The following is an 18930-nucleotide window of genomic DNA, read 5'->3' as shown; positions in this document are numbered from 1 at the left end:
GTTTTCTTTTAAATCTCCTCTTGTCATGGGCTCTTTGAAGGATGCTGCAATACATCTCTGAGAACGAATATTACAGCTCATTGAATATTTGTGAAGGATTAAGATGTCTGTCCTCCTGGCCAGCTCTTTAACAGGGAGGATGTTGCCAGGGCCAAACGTCCATGATGAAACTGTTTGGATGAGCTGCTCCCCTTTACCTTTGTAAAGAAGCCAAACTGTCAAATACCTTACACTAAAAAGATTTATTAAGGTATGCTGTGATTGTGAAGGTTTCAGATAGCTTTTATCACCATCATTTGATCTGATGTGTGCCCCACTGGGACTGATTGATCATTTGCTGCTTACCAGTAGATAAGTGTGTGAGCTGGACTGAGTGGTACTGATTGAGCTGCCAGGGACCATTACAGAAACTTGGGACAATTCCAGCATTAGGTGATTCTGTGTTCTTATATAATGTGATTGGCTTGACTGAGTAGGTCAAGTTATTTGCCAAGTTGTTTTTTGGTTGGTTTATTTTTTGGTTTTGTTTGTTTGGTTTTTTGTGAATGTGTGTGGTTTGGACTTTTAGTTAGGGGATGGGAAAAATAGTATCGTAACAGCTTTCTCACTTCATGCAAGAAGTTTTCCCAGCAAAATAAGCAAACATGGGCAAGTGACTTCTCTTCAGTCCTCTGCTTCTATGTTTATAGATAACTCTAGACATGCAGCTTCTGTTTTTGTGGATAAATGAGTAATTAAGAAAAAGTAGAGAAAGACATGGGCATTGAATTTAGAGGTTCATTTCTTCAGAATATGAGAACCTTTACAAAGTCCTGTGCAAATTGATGAGTCATATGAAATTATTTCAGTCATTAATGCCAGCAGAAGTTCATCTTGGTGGATACTGAAAGCAAGTATAAATGTTATTTTAGAAAATGAAAGCACCGATAAGTTCCAAGAAGTTGGTTTTCTTCTGATGTATTGGGTGGGAGAGACAAATGCCTCCCTTAATAAAGGCATAATCTGATGTTAACCTAAAACTTAATTTGTTTTCTTCAGAAAACATTTATGCTTGCCTTGCTGCAGGTTTCACAACACTGTCTTCAGCACCTAATATATTAATGAAGCTGGGATGCTGTTTTGCATCATTTTACAGTAAAGATACACTGAAGTTATTAAGTTCTTCTGACACTTCACAGTACATTTCTCCATTCAGAATTGCCTACTGAGTCAAAAAAACTTTTATGCTGTGAATTTGTATTCCTAACTGCAAAGGAAATTTGTATTCCTAACTGCAAAGGAAAGCCCAAACATTGCTGAAGTAAGGTTCCAAGAAAGTGACATTTTTATACTTTTAAAATAAAATACAATGGTCTTGTCTTTGAACGAGAGTAGGTTCTGTGTTGTAGATGAGGGAATTTCCTCTGCCTTTTTTCACAAGAGAGGTGTTCCATTCCTCTGAATGCCTCTGTCCATATTGCAATCCCTGAGGGACACCATTTGTCACTCATTTCCATCTGGACATTGAGCTGTGGTCACTACTCTCTGGACGTGACCATCCAGCCAATTCCTCATCCACAAAACAGTCCATCAATCAAATCTGTATCTCTCCAATTTAGAGAGCAGGATCTTTGGGGACCACTGACAAAAGCCTTGCAGTACTCCAGACAGTTGATGTCCGTAGATCTTTTCCTTGTCCACTGCTGCAGTCACTCCATCACAGGAGGCCACTGGGTTGTTCAGGCAGGACTTGCCCTTGGTGAGGCTGTGCTGCTGTCCTGAATCAACTCCCTGTTCTCCTTGTGCCTTAGCATAGCTCCTAGGAGGATCTGTTCCAAGATCTTCCCAGGCAGAAAGGTGAGGCTGACAGGTTGATAGGTCTCAAGGTCCTCCTTTCTACCCTTTTTAAAGCTGAATACACTGTTTCTCTTTTTCCACTCAACTGGGACTTCACCTGACTGCCATGACTTTTCAAATATCATGGAGAGTGGCTTGGCAGCTACATCAGCCAATTCCCTCAGGACTCTAGGACGCATCTTTCAGCTCCCACAGAGTTATGTATGTTCAGATTCCTCAGGTGGCCACAAACCTGATCTCCTCTAAGAGTGGGAGGCACTTTCTCCCTCAATCCCTGTCTTGCAGGCCATCCATGTTAGAGATACAGGAACAGACTGCCAACGAAGACTTGGACAAATAAAAGCTGAGTTCCTCAGTTTTGTCCTTGTCTGTTGTCACCAATTAGTTCAAGTTTGTCTTTTTTGGCAAAAAGGAGTGAGAGCTGTGTTTGAGAAGAGAAACCAACAGATTAACTTCTGGGAAAAGGGGAGCTGTACACTAGGCAAGGAAGTTGGAAGGACTAGGTAACATTTTGACTGCATTTGGAAAGAGCTTGGATGTAGGTGAGAACAGAAGAGAGATTGGTACTGTGGTAAGGATGAGGTTTGAGCTCAGATTCATGAAATAGAGTTCTAAAGGGTTAGATGGGATGATGATAGGGAGCCTCCTGATCAAGATGATTTGGGTGACAGGAACAAAAGGCAAGGAAGGGTTTATTTTTGAAAGCCTTGTGTTATTTTCCTTCCTCTCAAAACCCCACCCCAAAAAGAAATTTAAAAACCCCAAACCAAAACAAAAGAACTGTTGCAGGAGAGAGAGCAGAGTGGGTTGAGAAGCACTCAAGACTGGAAGCTGCTTGAAAAAGGAAATTTGGTAGAAGATTGGTGATGTTAACTCAAATAAAGAGCAGAAATGGAAACTGGGCTAGGAGTAGAAAGGAGACAGGGTAGGCAGCAAACAGGAAGGATGCATAAATGAGCAGTGTATAGCTGTGCTACAGTCTGGAACAGGACCTGAGGTTTCTTTTTTTTTCTTCTTTGTATTGCTCTTCATCTATAATTCATAGCAGAATTACCAATGAGCAAACCCTTTCCTAATGAAATGCTTGCCTCCTATCACCTCTACTGCTCTTGGTGTGCTTTCTGGCAGAAGAGCTTTTGCATTAATTATATTTGCTGCACAGGTCTGAGTACTGTATGCCCATGCTGGCAGCCATTGTCTGGGAGCAACTCCTCCCCTGACAGGATCTGAGAGTGATGGGCAAAGCTCCTTTGTACAGACCCCACTGCCATGGAGTGTGTTTTGGCACAGCCTTTGCTCTGCTATGGCCTATAGCAGACAGGAAAGTCTATTGCTGCTGTGAGGCTCCACTTCACATGAGCAGGAGGTATCTGGGTGATAAAAACCACTCTGTCTTGTTGATGCCTGTGTTTTGTACCACCAAGTGTTTGTTGGATGGATTGTCTGCCTATGGTTGGCTTTCTGAATAACTCTGGCATATTTCATGTGGTAGCTCCCTGCTTTGAAAAGTAAAGCCAAGCCCTTGAGGGTCAGGAAATGCCAGAACAAAATATGCTGTATTAATTACTTAATTGAGCCTTCTAGTTTGTGTGTGTTATGACACTGGTTTTTATGAAGTTTCACATGCCTTTCTGTGACAGTGCTAAAACAAGAAAGTCTTTGCCATCTTTGGTGGCAATTCTACCACTCTTTTTGAGGGCAAATGGGTTTGTGGGTGACTCACTCCTTAATTTGCCTGTAGGAAAGGTCAAGTGCTGCAAAAGCAAGAGAATACAGGGACTTCTCAGCCTGTGATGTGAATGACATCTTTACATTGTCTTCAGTAGAGTTTGGAGTGGGCTTCAAATTCAGATGAAATCTGGACTCGAATTTTTTCCTTTTCCAATGACTTCATTGATAGGAAGACGCATAAAAAAAAGGATTTCAGCACAGCTCACTTACTTTCAGAAACTTTTTTTCTTGCATTTTTTTTCAGACACTAGGTAATATAAAGTTTTGTATTAAAATATATTATTTTAAAATCTCATGTTTTGGGGTTTTTTAAACTTTTGGATGCTTTGTTGTTCTTTGATGCAATTATTAGACTTTTTCTTAGGTGAAAAAACCCTACAAACAGTAAAGATTTATGTTCCAATCTAGTAATGCAATTTAAAGTGATGTAAAGGATCTTAAATTAGGTAAAAAAATCAATTCCTTTTATAATCAAGGGAATTGCAAGGAACAAAGCATTTGGTAAGTAGTATAAGCTCTGTGTAATTGTGATGGAAGATTCACAATACTTAAGCCTTAGGATATCACTTGAGAGAATGTTCAGGATCTTGGAAATCTTTGTAGTTTAATTAAAACATTATTGGTGTAAAAAGAACCATAGAGTTATTATGAGCTTTTTAAAAACAGTTGCTTCAGGAGAGTCTTTCCTCTGACACGTGCTTGCTGCTTCCATATGTGTGTTCCAAACTCCCTGTAAGGGTCTGATCTGCATGCTCAGTGTGCAGCAGCTGTCGTGGTTTAACCCCAGCTGGCAGCTAAGCACTACACAGCTGCTCACCCCAGTGGGATGGGAGAGAGAATTGGAAGAGTAGAAGTGAGTAAAACTCATGGGTTGAGAAGAAGACAGTTTAATGGGTAAAGTGAAAGCTGCACACAGGAGCAAAGCAAACTAAGGAATCCATTTGCCATGGGCAGGCAGGCGTTCAGCCATTCCCAGGAATGCAAGGCTCCATCACATGTAATGTTTGCTTGGGAAAATGAACCCCATCACTCCAAATGCCTTCACCTTCCTTCTTCTTGCCCCTGCTTTATCTGCTGAGCACGAAGCCGTATGGTATGGGATATCCTTTTGGTCAGTGGAGGTCAGCTCTCCTGGCTGTGTTCCCTCCCAGCTCCATGTGAATCCCAGCCCTTTTGCTGGTGGGGTGATGTGAGGAGCAGAAAAGGCCTTGACTCTGTGTAAGCCCTGCTCAGCAATAAAAAAAACTTCCCTGGTATTATCAACACAGTTTTTGCAAAACAAAGAATAACCCCATGTGAGGAAAAATTAGCTTAATCCCAGCCCAGCACATCTGCTGGGGATAAGGCTCTCACATAAATTACTGGAACACCTTGATATATGAGGAAAAACTCTCTTTTGGAGAGGCACTAGAATCCTGCAGAAATATTGAAGACATTCTCCTCCATAGCCATAAAATGATATTAACTGAGCAAATAGTTTTGAATGGATGCTTTATGTGATGTCTCTCCCTGTGTTTTTGAATGCCCATGAAGAAAGTGATAATGTGCTGAGTGTATTTGCTGTTCAACAAAATTTAAGCAGCCAACAACATTCTTCCATTAACATTGATTTCCATTTTTATTGCGTACTTGTGACCAGCCAGTGGGTGTTATTTCTTCTTTCTGGTTGACCTTATATGGCCAAAATCTCATGGAAAGAGGGGTTTCTCTTAGATTGGCACAGAAAATACCTGTTTTAAAATTCTGTTACTTGCTTCTCTTCGGGGAAAATATGGAGACATTTCTTCTCTTTTTTGAGTGAAGACAGGTGGGCCTGGTATAATTATGGTCATCTGTAGTATTCATCACCCTTTTTGGAGCAGATGCAGTCTCTGTCCAGAAAAATTTACAGGTCTCAGCAGTCCAGATCTACCTTCTTATTAGTATTGGAGAGGAAGAACATTAGGGCCACACTGTGCATGTGTTCTCTTCATTCCACCTCTCTCCTAGTAAGTCATTCTAGACCAGCAGACTCCACTGTCTGTCGCTGGCAGTAGGAGTGACATTGCAGCACTGTCAAAAAAGGTTGGGATGCTGGCCAAGGTGGAGCTGGGACAGAAGTTTGGCAAAGAAACGTAAATAGAAAAAGAAAGTGAGAGGCAGAGTCTTTCTAAAAGGGTTTAATGAGAAACCATTACTTACTGTGTGTTTTTGAGGGGAACACTGGCTTCTGGCTTCTCAAGAGCTTCAATCCTGCATGTTACATGTCTGAGCTCCCACTAGAGAGGTGTTGGGGATAGTAAAACCTTGCTATTTTCATAACTAATCTCTAATGGTCTGTGTCCTTTTCTTACCTCTCTCATGGCTTTTGTGGTCCTCTTTGACCATGCTCTTGCCACAGTGTAAATAATCCTACTAAATACCATAGAATAACTGGTCTAGGGGAATTAAAATGTGCATTTTGTGTACTTTGTGCTTTTTCTAGAGCAATATATCTTTCAAAAAATACTGCCTGTATTAGAGCTAAGCTTTTGGCTCTGGAGGTGACAATGATTTTGACTGTGGTCAGTGTGGCTGTGGAAGTCCCAGCCACTCCACTTTCACTCCAGAAAGGAAGCAGTGGGTCCCTTTAGATAATTGGCAAGATGAGCTGTTGTGCCAAATAACTCTTTTTTAACCAAAGAGCATGTAGGTACAGCTGCTGTGTTGGCAGTAGAGGATAAAATGAGTATTCCAAATCTTACCCTTGGGAAAGAACATTGGCTACTGGAAAAAAGAATAGCTCCTCTTCAATTTCACAGGAGCTTGTTCAGTCACAGCAACTGTGTATTTAGACCTCATATCCTCACTGAAGACAAGAGTTGTGTGTGGTTTTTGTTTGGATCTTTTATTTTGAGGTAAAGAGGGAAAACTGGCTTTAATCTTACCTTTTATGAGGTTTATAAAGACCGTCCTGTTTTTGAATAGGCAGGGTCATTGCCTATCTTGTGATTATTTGGAGGTCATCTCTGAGTCCCTCAGGCAACAGGTTGATAAGTGAGCTTCATTACTTTGTGTGGGGATTATGTTTTGAATTGGAATTAGGATCCAGTGCAGTAATTTGTACCTAAAAATTTGCTCATCTAAGGTGGAAGAGTATAGGAAATCCTGGAGGTTGTTTGGGTAAGCACAGACTGTGTGAAGGACAATGTGGAATTGGCCTTCCACCTGTTGGTATTTTCCCTTATTTTAAAATGTAGGTTGTAGACTCCCCATGATCAGCAGGGAAACAGGTGGCCAGAGGTGCTGCTTCCTCTCTCTGGGTCACTGATATTTACAGACATATTTGTGGTCTGCTTGTAATCAGACAGGGCTATATGGGCATTTGTGAGCTTATCTGAGCAGTGGTAGGAATCAACTGGACAGGCACAAGTGAGTGCTAATAGTTTTGTAGTGCAACAAACCACCAGCTAATATGTCTCTCCTATTTTCCACACCCTTTCCACCATAAATTGTGTTACCCAAATGTTTGAATTCTGATAACCATAGTGCTATATGAAGCCAAAGCTTAATTATCTGAGGGATTTGCCTGTCTCTGTGTGGTTTGACCTTGAGTGACAGCTGTGTGGGATATTTGAGATGAGTGGTAAAGGAAAATAAAGCAGAAAGCTTACAACTAGAAAGGGCAGAGACTAGAATGACATAACAAAGTGTAGCATCCATCAGTGGTTTTCTCAGCCTAGTCTTCCATCAGACCAGGATAGAAGCAGGACCACTCCATCCTTGTTGACAGGTAGGACAAGTGAGGAACAGTGTGGTCTTTGAGTTATTTGCTGTTAGGAAATGTCAGGTCCTTGGACACAGAGGTTGGTGGTTGAGAAGCTGAGGTGCAGTTTGGCATTCTGCATTGGGGTAGTTTCAATCAGCTTACTCTCTGGGTAGTCTCTTGCACCCTCTTAGAACAAAGCACATGATGTTATTCAAATACAAATAAGTGCTCAGTTTCTCTTGATGTCAGGTCCTGATTTTGCTGACACAGTAGTGACAGGTACTTGCCAGTTCAGTTCTGGGTAGGATCATGTCAGACAGCTGGCTAAGCCAGGCTAGATTGAAGTGGTTTCTTCTGTCCTGTGAAGAGTTGGGTTTGCTCTCATGGAAGCTGGCTGACTGCTGGCTATTAGGTAAAAAATGCAGTTTTACACATTTGCTTGGTATTTGTAGACACTAATGTGTATTTTACTGTAAATGAAGAAGACATTGGGGTGACAGAACAGGGATGAGTTCCTCCCACCTGGGGTCTGTGCTGTGTCAGCTTAGGAGTTTTCAGCCTGTAGATGCTTGAGGGGCAATATTGAGGGTTTCCTGGCTTTAGGTCATTGTAAATGAAGGGTAAGCAATTCCTGAAACACACCACTGCAAATGACACAGCTTAAATAAATATATTTTATACATGGCAAAAATCAAAATGCCTGAGTAGTGGGTGAGAAATGGAGTGATATTTGAGCAAAATATTTTGAATTTTCATGCAGCCAGATTGAAAAGATGATTTTGTGGCCTTTAACCTTTGCTAGACTAAACATAGCATAATCAGAACTTTTTTTTTCTTTTTTATTCAAAGCTGGTTTTCAGGTATCATTTTCTGTTTTTTTTCTTTGACAGAAATCTTTTGTGTGATCCTCTGTCTAATTCTAAGGATTGTATTTTCTGCTTTTAGATGGGGACAACAAAATTAGGTTTTGATGTCTTGGAGCTTTTATCTTTGTGTTAGGGGAGTTTGAGGCTATTGTTTTGAGAAGTACAAAACATGAGGCAATTTTTAAGCATAAGAAACTGAAGATGAGAATATTGGAAATAAGGCAATAGAAAATACAGCTTCTTCTGTGAGCTCTTTGGTTATTGCTTTAAATACTGAGGAAAGGCAAGGACAGCATCCAACAGAAAACACAAAATCCAGCAAAGTTAAAAATTGCTATATCTGTGGCAATTAAGAAACCCATTATATTGATAACAGACTAAGAGGCTTTACCAGAGTCTGTTTCAACAAGTTTTCACCAAACTACTTTTAATTTTTCTAGACAATTTCATGTAATGGGCAGATATGAAGTGTTTTCGTTTTGGACAGCAGGTTGAAGCTAAAACAGAAAGTTTTCTAGCAGACTGCTAAATTTCACATAATAAGAAATGCTAATTGTACTGGACAGCAGATAGATAAGCTAAGGAAACAAAAAATGTTAGTACCATTAAAATTGCACAGCAATTTTAATGAAAACTTTAATTTGAAAATATGGCAAACAGAAATTAGAATCCATTTTGAACAGTCAAGAAGTAAAAGCAACATTTAATATTTAATTTTCTCAGTACAATCTTTGAACAAAAGTCCGAGGAGGGGAAAAATCTCAAAATACCATTTGTCTGAGTTCAAAATGTGTTCACTGACTGAAAGGACTTATTCAGGAATTCAAAATGCCAAGGAGTGAAAGATAAGGTTTTAAACATTCCTCCCTATTTATCACTGTATTCTATTAAGCCACCTTTCTGCGGTGGCACATCATTATAACAACCAGACTAAACTTGCAATAATTTGTATAACCTTTCCTGAGTGTCCCTTGAAGGAATGCATGGGAAGTGCTACACCCCCATTAAAGATGTTTGTCTCTGTATTAATAGTTACTCTGTAGGCAGTGTGTAAGTGAGGTGTTCAAGAGCTTGCATTTTTGTTGGTAGAGTTTGACCAGCCAAAGTTGTCATTGCAAATGGCTTTGTGAAAAGCCAGTTATGGATGCAGGTCCCAGTTGGAATATGCTGCTTGTTTAACATAACTATGGTCTTCTACACCCTGCCTTCTGCCCATAACATGCTGGAAATTGCAGTGATCTTTCTCCTTTTTAGTTCTGAATAATTGTAACCGAGTTAACCAGACCTTCTGACACACTAGCTAACTAAGTCAGTGAAGGGAGTCTTGGAAGGATCCTGGCTTTGTTCAGTGCTAAAAGGAGGAGGCTAAGGGAATGTGATCTTAATGCTGTCATCTGAGAAGATGCAGCCAGGGTTCTCTTGGAGGAACAGTGTTAGGATATTTGGCAGCAGGCATAAGCTGTAACAAGGAAAACTAACAATAAATTGTCAAAGATGGTGGTCAAGTGCTGGAAGAAAGGCCCAGAGAGGGAGTGGGATCTTCATCATTGGAGACTGCCAGAGCTCATCTGAACAAGATCTGCTTTGAGCTAAGGATGGGAAACAGAAATTCCCAGAGATCCCTCTCAACCTAAATTACTCTTACTAGACAACTGGCCTGTGTTACCTGTACTGAAGACCCAGTGCAATTTGACAGCAGCACTTGTCAGATGTTGAAGTGACAGAATTAAAGAACTCCTTTGTGTTATCACTGGGAAACATGATGTAGGTGTATTCAAACTGCTCTGAGAATTTTCTTGGGCAGCCTATTTCCTGTGAAAGCATAATCTTGGCAGAGGTCTGAAATGGTCATAGGTTACCTACCACAGATGGAAAAACATGGCTGCTTGGAGGCCAAAAAAGGGGAGGAATGGAAAAAGCAAGGTGAAACTTCACACTGGAAGTAGCTAAATAAGAAATGCTGCAGTAATCATTTGACCGAAACAGTTTTCTTAGCATGTTGTAAAATGCCCATGTTCTTGTAAAAGGTAAAATTAAAAGCCAGCACAGGTAGGAAATTTAATTGATGTCAGGCTTTCTAGCTTATAATAAAAATCTCATGAGAAGAACTGGCATTTTCCTACAGCAAGTATTAAATATTTTCCTGTGTTACTCCTACCTTCAATTAAATTAATGTTTAAGATGCCTCTATGTGCTTCATTTAATAACATATTACACAAGTGAATCATTTGAAGAATTCTTCAGTGAAATATGGAAATAATATTCGTGTAACATCAGCAAGTTAACATCCTATTTTGATGTACTGGTCTACACTTAATATCCCAGCTCGGTCTTTGTTGATGTATTTACTCGGAAGTTGAAGCAATTTAAAACACTAAATGGAGTGACTGTGCGTTCAGTCTCATTACAGACTTAATGCAACAGCAGTCAAGCACCTCATTATTGTATAACCCAATTTTTGTAGAGGGCAGAAATTGTAAGTAAAATTTTCATGTTGACTCCAGAGCATAAAGAGTGTCATCCATCATTCGCTGGGTCAGATCTGAATTGCTGTAATCTTTGTAATTGGAAAATAATGCTTATGACTAAAACAGCAAAATTCTTGTAAAAGTGCATATCTTTTCAAAATGTTTTAGAAATATTTACTACATCTTTTCCACAGGTATCCAAGGGTGGATTTGATACCATAAAGAAGTTACAAAGGCATCTGTCACTGAAATTTTGATGGACATGCATTGCGTGGGCCGATATGTGAGGACATGCATTTGCTATAACCCATGTTCTCTATTATTAATTTCTATGGGTTTTTTGCTTCTTTTCCTCTTGAAGCACCTTTACCTAAGGCAGTTGCTGCCACTAGAGAAGAAAATAAAAGCACAATCTTCTACTAGTTAAAAGGAACAAAAATGAAGATCTTGGTTTCCATACTTATGAAGGCCTTTTCAATCTCTTCATTTTGGAGTTACCCTATACTTGTGTACACTGAAACATGTTCATGCATTAGACCAGTAATTATATGAAATTATGAAATTGTAATTCTTTTTAAGTTATGAAAAATATCTTTGACTATTGGATCTATTTGCACTGGATCACTGCAGATCAGGAATAAGACAGATAAACACACAGTGCATGGGAAATGCCTTATATCGCTGAAGAGGTCAAAGATCAATTTGAACATTTTTTGTTGGTACAGTTGCATTTTGGTTACTGCCAACATGCATTTTCCTAATTTTAAATATATGCAGGTATAAAAGAGCCCAATGGCTATCCATACTTATACAGAGAGTTATAAATACAGAGAGAGATATAAATACTTGAACAAGAAAGACATTGCTTTGTGCTCTGAGCAACAATAAGGTTTTACCATGTTCTAAATTTTGTCACATCTCTCATGGAATATTTGGGATCCAGTTTAGTTATCAACACTCATTTTTGGCATGATGAGATATCTATAGAGGCTAGTTCTACTCTTCTATGCTCTTAGGAAATATCATGGTGACTCTGCCTTACGATTCCTTATGTCGCTGATGCTTTGCAACTGTCTTTCAACAGACATTGTAAGAGAGTAGATAAATTTCTGTTTGAAGAGCAATCATACTCAGCAGAGGACAGGTGAGGGAAGGAATTAAGAGTTTCTCCATTCCATTAAGAGAATGGAGAGAAAGTCTGGAAATAGCTTTCAACTCCCAATTAATACATAACTATGCCTTAGATAATTTGACCATAGTCAAATTGCATTTGTGAAGTGGAAACATCTGTCTGGGACTTCAATACCAGCCTCTTGTGTCTCTTCTCCCTTGAGTGCCATCACTGCTGGCTTATAGGCATTCCTTTCTCTCTGTTAACAGTGGGTGCTTCATGGACATTATTGCACCTTGTATAAATTTGTGCTTTAAAGACACACGAATGTAGGTGAAGTCCTGTGCAATATGTGCCCAAAACTTAGGGGTATTGCTTGCCTGATGTGAATTGCATAAAATGTTCTCCTACCAGGCTGTGATGTCAAGACCAGCAGGTGTTCCAGTGTTTTTTGTGTGTGGCAGTTGGACTTCCATCAGTAATGATTATATGAGTTCATTTTTTCGGTATGCATCATTTTAGGAACTGAGAACCCCTTCCCTCTGCCTCTAACTCTGTAATCACTTTAAGAGCTGAATTTTTCATTTTCCCCTTTTGTTGTAAGTTTATGCTATCAAAGACAAATGGGGACTTGCAGATTTCAAAAAGAAGAAATAACTTTTTTGTATACTCATAGGTTCCTTTTAGAAGTGCTTAAGGGACTTTTGTCATGTCAAAGTTTTATCAAAGACATTCCAAGTATCTTGCTTCTTCTCATTAATGGTTGACAACATAGATATTTCTCCCACCTCAAGAATTCCTGAGGGAGAGAAACTCTTGAAAATTCTTCATGGCTTGGATTTCTAGAGCTTGTTTTTGAAAGTGTTACTTAGCCAAAGTCTTGGCACTGTGTCAGAAGGAAGTAGGTCTCCTATAACATTGCTGACAAAGCTCTGTTGCTTCCAGGGCCCAGGTTAGGATCTCTGTGAGGCTGCGCTGTGTCCTGCCGCGTTAGGACCCATCTTTGGTAGCTCAGTAGAGCGCAGATCCTGGGAAGCATGGACGCGCCAGCAGAGGAATGGCACGCCACTGGCACCAGCGGTACATTTGGCACTGGTAGGACTTTTTGCTGACAGCATGCTGCAATTCTTTTGTGAATCAATTTGATACCAAAAATAGCCACTGGCTTTTTCAGAGACTGAGTCTATCATGGTGTGGTGGTACTGTGATTACAAAACACTCCCAGTATGGAGTAGGATATAACTTCCTAGAGGAAAGTCAGAATAAACTAGTAAAAATTAAACTAGGAAAGAAATTACACTCTCCATATAAATATAATTTGGCTGTCATGGCTCTTTTTGTGCCTGCAGTTGGAGCTGCAATGTGATTGTATCCCTTGCTGATTTAGCTGAGGCAGTGACAATGTGTGCTTGGCCTAAGTCTCATGGGTGACTCTTCAAATATTTGATCAAGAATTTTGGAAAGAAAATAGAAAGTAAGTAAATTGCAAGAAGGCAGGAAAGGCTCAGAGTCTACCTTAACTAGTGGTACAAACCCCAGTGTGTTGTCCCTGAACCTCTGTTGAGAAGGGAATGAACTCAGGACTGGCTCCAGCCATCAGGTAAAGGTGTTCATTACCCAGGAACCCCCTGAGGGTGGGCAGGCTGCTCCTTGTCTGTCAGAGTCCTGGGAAGCCATAGGAGTTCTGCTTGTTGCTGAGAAAGGGGTGAAGCATGTTGGGGGAGCAGCTATGAAGTGAGAGAGCAACTGCTTGCAGCATTATCCATTGCTCCCTTTCTTCTCCTCCTGCCCTACCTGACAGAGCAACTTGACTTTAAAGCTCTGTCCCAGTTTTGGGCTCAACTCTGTAATCAATAAATTCAGTTTTTCTCACGTTGCTAGGAAATTGGAGCCAACTTACAGCAGGTGTACCTTCTGGCTGTATTTCAAGTGCAATAACTAAACAGTAAATGGGAAGTCCTTCCTCACTGCTCTTCTTGATGCGCTTGTCTTTGGATCAGGAGCAGGAAGCAGCTTCTGTTGTAGAATCATTTTCATGCTGCAGGAAGAGCCACTATAGCCATCTGTTGAGGAAAATTAGCAGTTTGCAATATGTTACATCTGTAAATGTATAAACTCTTGCAGGCATTACATGTGTTTATATACATACTCTGGTGTAATTGAGTATAGCTGAGGAACACAGCTTGCTGCTTCACTCCCAAGCAATGAGCCATACCATGAGAGGAAATGGCCTCAAGTTGCATTAGGGGAGGTTTAGAATGGATATGAGGAGCAAAATTCTTCACCAAAAGGATTGTAAAGCACCATAACAGGCTGCCCAGGAAAGTGATTCAGCATCCTTGCAGATACTTTAGAGATGTGTAGATGTGGTGCTTAGGGACATGGATTACTGGTGGACTTGGCAGTGCTGGGTTAATGGCTGGACTCGATCTTAGGGGTCTTTTCAATGTAAACAATTCAGTGATTCTCCTCTAGATGATAGACAATATGCTTTTGCAGGGTGGATAAAGGGTAATTTTAATTTCAAATGCATTTTATGCAAGTGCAGATGATAAGGCAAGGATTAATGTAGTAGAATATACATCTATCTTGTTGTTCAGAATTGTCTAATTATTTCAAGAATTATTTGCCTCCAGCATGTTCTGAAGGTTCTCTGTTGGATTTATTTGATATCAGAATTTTGACTGCTGCACCTTAGAGTGCCGGGATTATTTGATTTTGTTCCAGGCTTATCTTTCTTTGAAGTATAGCAAAATGTCCAATTGTTTAAGATTCTTGCATAAGTAGCTATGTTGTAAAGCTTTGTTTCTTGCTAAGACACTTTTATTTTCCCTCTAATACCTGATTGGGAAAACCAATTTTTGAAAAGCAACAAACACATATCCTCATAGTGAATACACCTTTATTCTTGTGTTTCATTTGATATATCACTTAGTGCAAGCAGCAAAAATGAAATGACAAGCCTAAGAAAATTGTAATGGCTTTTAGTGATAAGCAGTCAAATAAGTATCACATGGTAGTAGCTTTGAAATTTTTGGTTAGAGAGGTTCAATTACATTTCTCTGATTTACTAGGCTTATGTGTCACTTATATTTGCAAACTGCTTGCATATTGTAGGTTTGGGGTTTTTTGGTGTGTGTAACTCCTCAGTGTGGTGTTTGAAGTGGATTCAATGGTCCTGAGTTTTTCCATGTATCAATGCTTAATCCCTGCTCTTACAGCTGCCTATGCTTCAGGTATTCTCTCAAGAGCAGCACAGACTCAAGCCAGACTCTGAGAACCAATACCCAAACCAAGAGGCGAATAATTTACTTGTGGAAGCCTGAATTTTCCTGGGGTTTCATGTTACTCAGTCCAGCTTATAAATCATCAGCTCCAGGAGTCATGGTATAGAACAGTGTGAATTTTGCTGGCATTTCTTTCTCTTGCTTTTTAAATATATTTTTAGCTTTTATAATGGTGAGAAAGGGCTGTAGAACGTCAGTTCTAAATGCGTTGTAAATAGAAATTAAATGAAGAGCAAACTCACTTTCGTTCATGTTTTTAAGGGAAAATATGCCATTTTCATGATTTGGAAGAGGAACATGGGGACTATTTAATGCTTTTGCTTGAAAGTATTGAGTTGCAAGTGAAGGCTTTGGATAGGCATATTTAAGGAAACAAGACTGGATAAGAGGACAACTGTGTGTGTTACTGTGTCTCAGCATATAGATGAGCCAGTTTGTTTTCTCCCTAGCTTCTACACTGTTCCAAATAAAAAAACATTCTGTTATCCTATTGAACCAACACACTGTTTTAGAAGGTGCCATTTTATAAACAAGACCAAGCACTCACCCTCTGTAGCAAGCCTGAGAGCCAGCCTTGCTGTGGGAGAGGCAGACTCCTTTGTGACTGGTACAAATCCAGTGAATGTAAATGAAACAGACCTTAGTTGATTCTGTGGGAAAAAGAAAAAAATCTCTGCTGCTTTTCCAGTAAAAAGCATTGAGACTGCTTTCTAGTAGGGGAGTTGTCTGTATTTATGCCTAGGAAGGTTATTTTGATCTTGTATTTGTTCAGTCTCCTGGTTTTTTTGTATTAGTGAATTTTTGATTTCTCTTCTTCTGCATGTTTTACAGCATTGTAAGAAGGAAGACAGTGGGAACTCTGTGGAGTAAGAGGTGGCTGATGGCATTAGCTACATGCTAAAGGAGCCAGGATGAATTCCAGATTTTCTCTTCCAGTGCAGGATAATAGAATATATGTATTTTTGCACTGACTCCTACAGGTGCTTTGCATTGCACTGTCTGACTTCAGTGGGAGCCACTCAGAGCATCCAGAACTGGGCACATTTGAGCATCTCCCAGTGCTCCAGTTATTGCGGGGATTTTCCTTCTCTTAACTGAAATGGGGTTATTTCTGTAGGTGCAGCACACTTCTGTACAGTGTTTTTTCATGCATTAGATGTCTCAGTTTCTTTCCAGTGACTTTCCCTTTTTCCCTTAAAATTGAAACAGCTGGTTCTATGGTAATGAGTCCCTTTGAACTGTCAGTGTATGTATATTTCCATTTACACCACTGGCACTTTGTTCTGAACCTTCTCCCCTTCTGTCCAAATAGATTACTTGCATTATCATATCTGTCTCATTGTTCACAATAGCATTGCTGTGGATTCTCCAGACCCCCCTTCCTTACTGAGTTTATTGCTCATTTTTCAAAGGCCTTTGTCAAGCTCTGGTAGGTGTAACTTTAAATGAATCTTCATTAATAGTTGTCAGATAATCAAAGTGAAGGAGGAAAAATTGTACTTTTGATTGCACAAACTATCCTGTGGAGGGGTCTAGCTAACCTATTGACTTTCCATTACATAATAATTCATATTCAAATTAATTTTGACAGCTTGCATTTTGTCTGTATGATCTATGATAATTTAAAATTCTGTAGCATTTTATAATATAATTGATGTTGACCAGGATAATTTTTAATGCCAACAGGAGGAGAATCCTGTGCAATGATTTGAGATATGGCTGAAAACCACGAGTCTAGGAACATGGTCCAAGATAAGTAATTGAATGACTTTGTTTAAGATAGCACTGATTGTTCATGAGCAGTTTCCAGAGATGCACAGAGAAGGGCCACAGCAGCAACAAAGATTAGACATAATAAAAAAACCTTAATGCATATCAAAATAAAGATAGGTCTGCTTTTCCTGTCATGCTGGGGTCTCTGTTCAGACCTGGGCAAGCCAGGTGTCTTAGTGAGCTCCTGATTAAACACATGGAATATTAATTTAATGAACTTGCTGAATCAGGAACTCCTGATGAATTCCCACCTTTCCTCATTTGCACCAAATCTATTTACAGCTGAATGTGAAGGAATGGATTTGCTTTTCACAACCAAGGAAGACTTGGTGCCAACAGTTGGTACAGTAATTATTAGAGAGTGGGAATTCTCAATTACATAAAATTTCTTAAAGAAAAATAATTACTTATCTCAATTACTATCATTCCCTGAAGGGGTGCATGGCCTACATTCTGCTGGAGCTGAACAAGTTACTAAACAGAGGAACTCTTCTACCTGAACATCCAGCCTAATTTCAGCCTTTTCTATAAATCTTGCTCTTACTTTATTTTGTTTAATTTGATCTGAGTTTTATTAATTTTAAGCTTCTAACTGTAGACTTGGTTTTCATACTTCCTTTTATTAGACTTTAAACCCTGGAAGGTCCAGAAAGTGTAGGTATGAAGCTTTCTGTCTAGAGAGTTAAGCTGTTCATGTGTTTTGAATACTAAATGTCTCTCCCATTTATAATTGATAAGTGTAAATATGTAGGGAGCAGCTAGTGCCACAACAACCAGTGCTTTTAGGGCTGCTCTCTTTTGGAGGCACTTATTCACAGCTCTTATTTGATGTAACTCTACTATTAGTATTTCCCACCATGTGCACATACTGCAAACATAATTTACCTTTCCAGGAGCAGACACTTGCTGTTTACTTCTGTAGAAGCAGGCATATGCTATTAGCTCATTTTCATTTCATGACCTAAGTGGCAGTAAAATAATTCAGACACAGCTCTCAACATATGGTGATGGGAAGCCTGCAACCCCCAAATTCATTTGTGTGTAGTTTATTCTGGAGTACAGGTTTCTAAATAATAAGACCTTTCTCTAAATGCAGAGCACATTGGTTACTGCTTTTAATCTCAGCATCTTTCTCATCTACTGTTCACTTATTACCTGAACTGAAGGTGAGGCTGAGTGTGAATGTTCCCCTGATTCTTCACAAGGGGCTGTAGGGAGCAATCTCTTTGTTTTTCACCCAGACAGCTTGCAGAAAAGCTTTTTGGACATTGTGTGTGTAGGAGGGCAAAATGACACTGTGGGCAAAGGAGTGAACTTGAAATCAGAATTCAAAAAGCATCTTAGGTTTATTTCATGGTGAATCTAAGGAGCCTGGTTCTGAGTTTGTGGTGAGCTTATGTGGATCACCATTTTGCAACGAGTTGGATCTGGTTGAGTGAGCTGATTTCAAGTCTTTTAACTCCCAGAGAGAGGCATGTACTGGTTGTGTTCTGTGTCACAAAGATCCTTACTTCTGCAGGCACTAGACAACTGAACATTTTTAAGCCATTTGGTCCCCCTGAATAGAGAAAGATGTAGCTGTCAAGTGTGTAATACTGATTTTCACTGTAATCCAGTTATCTGGGCAGGCACAACTTTCTGAACTTGTGTGCTTTTAGTGAAGTACCTACACATGAGAGCCTGTGTAGCACTACTTTGTGCCAGAAATTCTGGGCTTATGTGTACATTTTGATTTTCTGCATGGCTTTGTAGCCAAGGGCCTCAAATAATCAGTTAGTTCAACAACATATCACAGAAACAATCTGTACCCTGAAAAGTTTGTAACTTGATTGTTTGCTGATTAGTCACTGAGTAGAAGAGGTTGGAGAAGACCTCTGCAGATTATCTATTCTAAGCCTGTGCTCAAAGTAAGCTGTGTCCAGACAAGTTTTGGATATCTCTAAACATGAAGTCTCTACAAGTTCTCTGAGAAGCATGTTGCAGTGTTGAACCAAACTTATAATAAAAAATTTCCTTTGCTTTAATAAAAATTTCCTGAATTTCAGTCTGTGCCAGTTGCCTCTTGTCCTGTCACTTGGCACTACTGACAAGAATTTGGCTTCATGTTTCCCTATCTCATCCTATGTATCAG

General features: G+C 39.7%; 1 protein-coding gene across 3 annotated transcripts in view; it reads left to right on the top strand.

Annotated features, from left to right (window-relative positions):
• Nucleotides 1-18930, top strand: part of CPNE4 (copine 4) — a 229561-nt gene that overhangs the window by 27508 nt on the left and 183123 nt on the right. For 2 of the 3 annotated variants that reach the window (XM_054628058.2, XM_054628050.2), the window contains exon 2: nucleotides 12685-12834. The exons of the other annotated variant lie outside the window; for it this stretch is intronic. In XM_054628058.2, the coding sequence (XP_054484033.1) occupies nucleotides 12777-12834 (58 nt within the window). In that variant the 5' untranslated portion in view covers nucleotides 12685-12776. The remainder of the gene's footprint in view (nucleotides 1-12684; nucleotides 12835-18930) is intronic. 3 annotated transcript variants of the gene reach the window in all.

The sequence above is a fragment of the Agelaius phoeniceus genome, chromosome 1 (genome assembly GCF_051311805.1).
Source record: "Agelaius phoeniceus isolate bAgePho1 chromosome 1, bAgePho1.hap1, whole genome shotgun sequence".
NCBI classification, from domain to species: Eukaryota; Metazoa; Chordata; class Aves; order Passeriformes; family Icteridae; genus Agelaius; species Agelaius phoeniceus.
The sequence above is the reverse complement of the archived record's forward strand: the minus strand, read 5'-3'. Positions and strand labels throughout refer to the sequence as shown.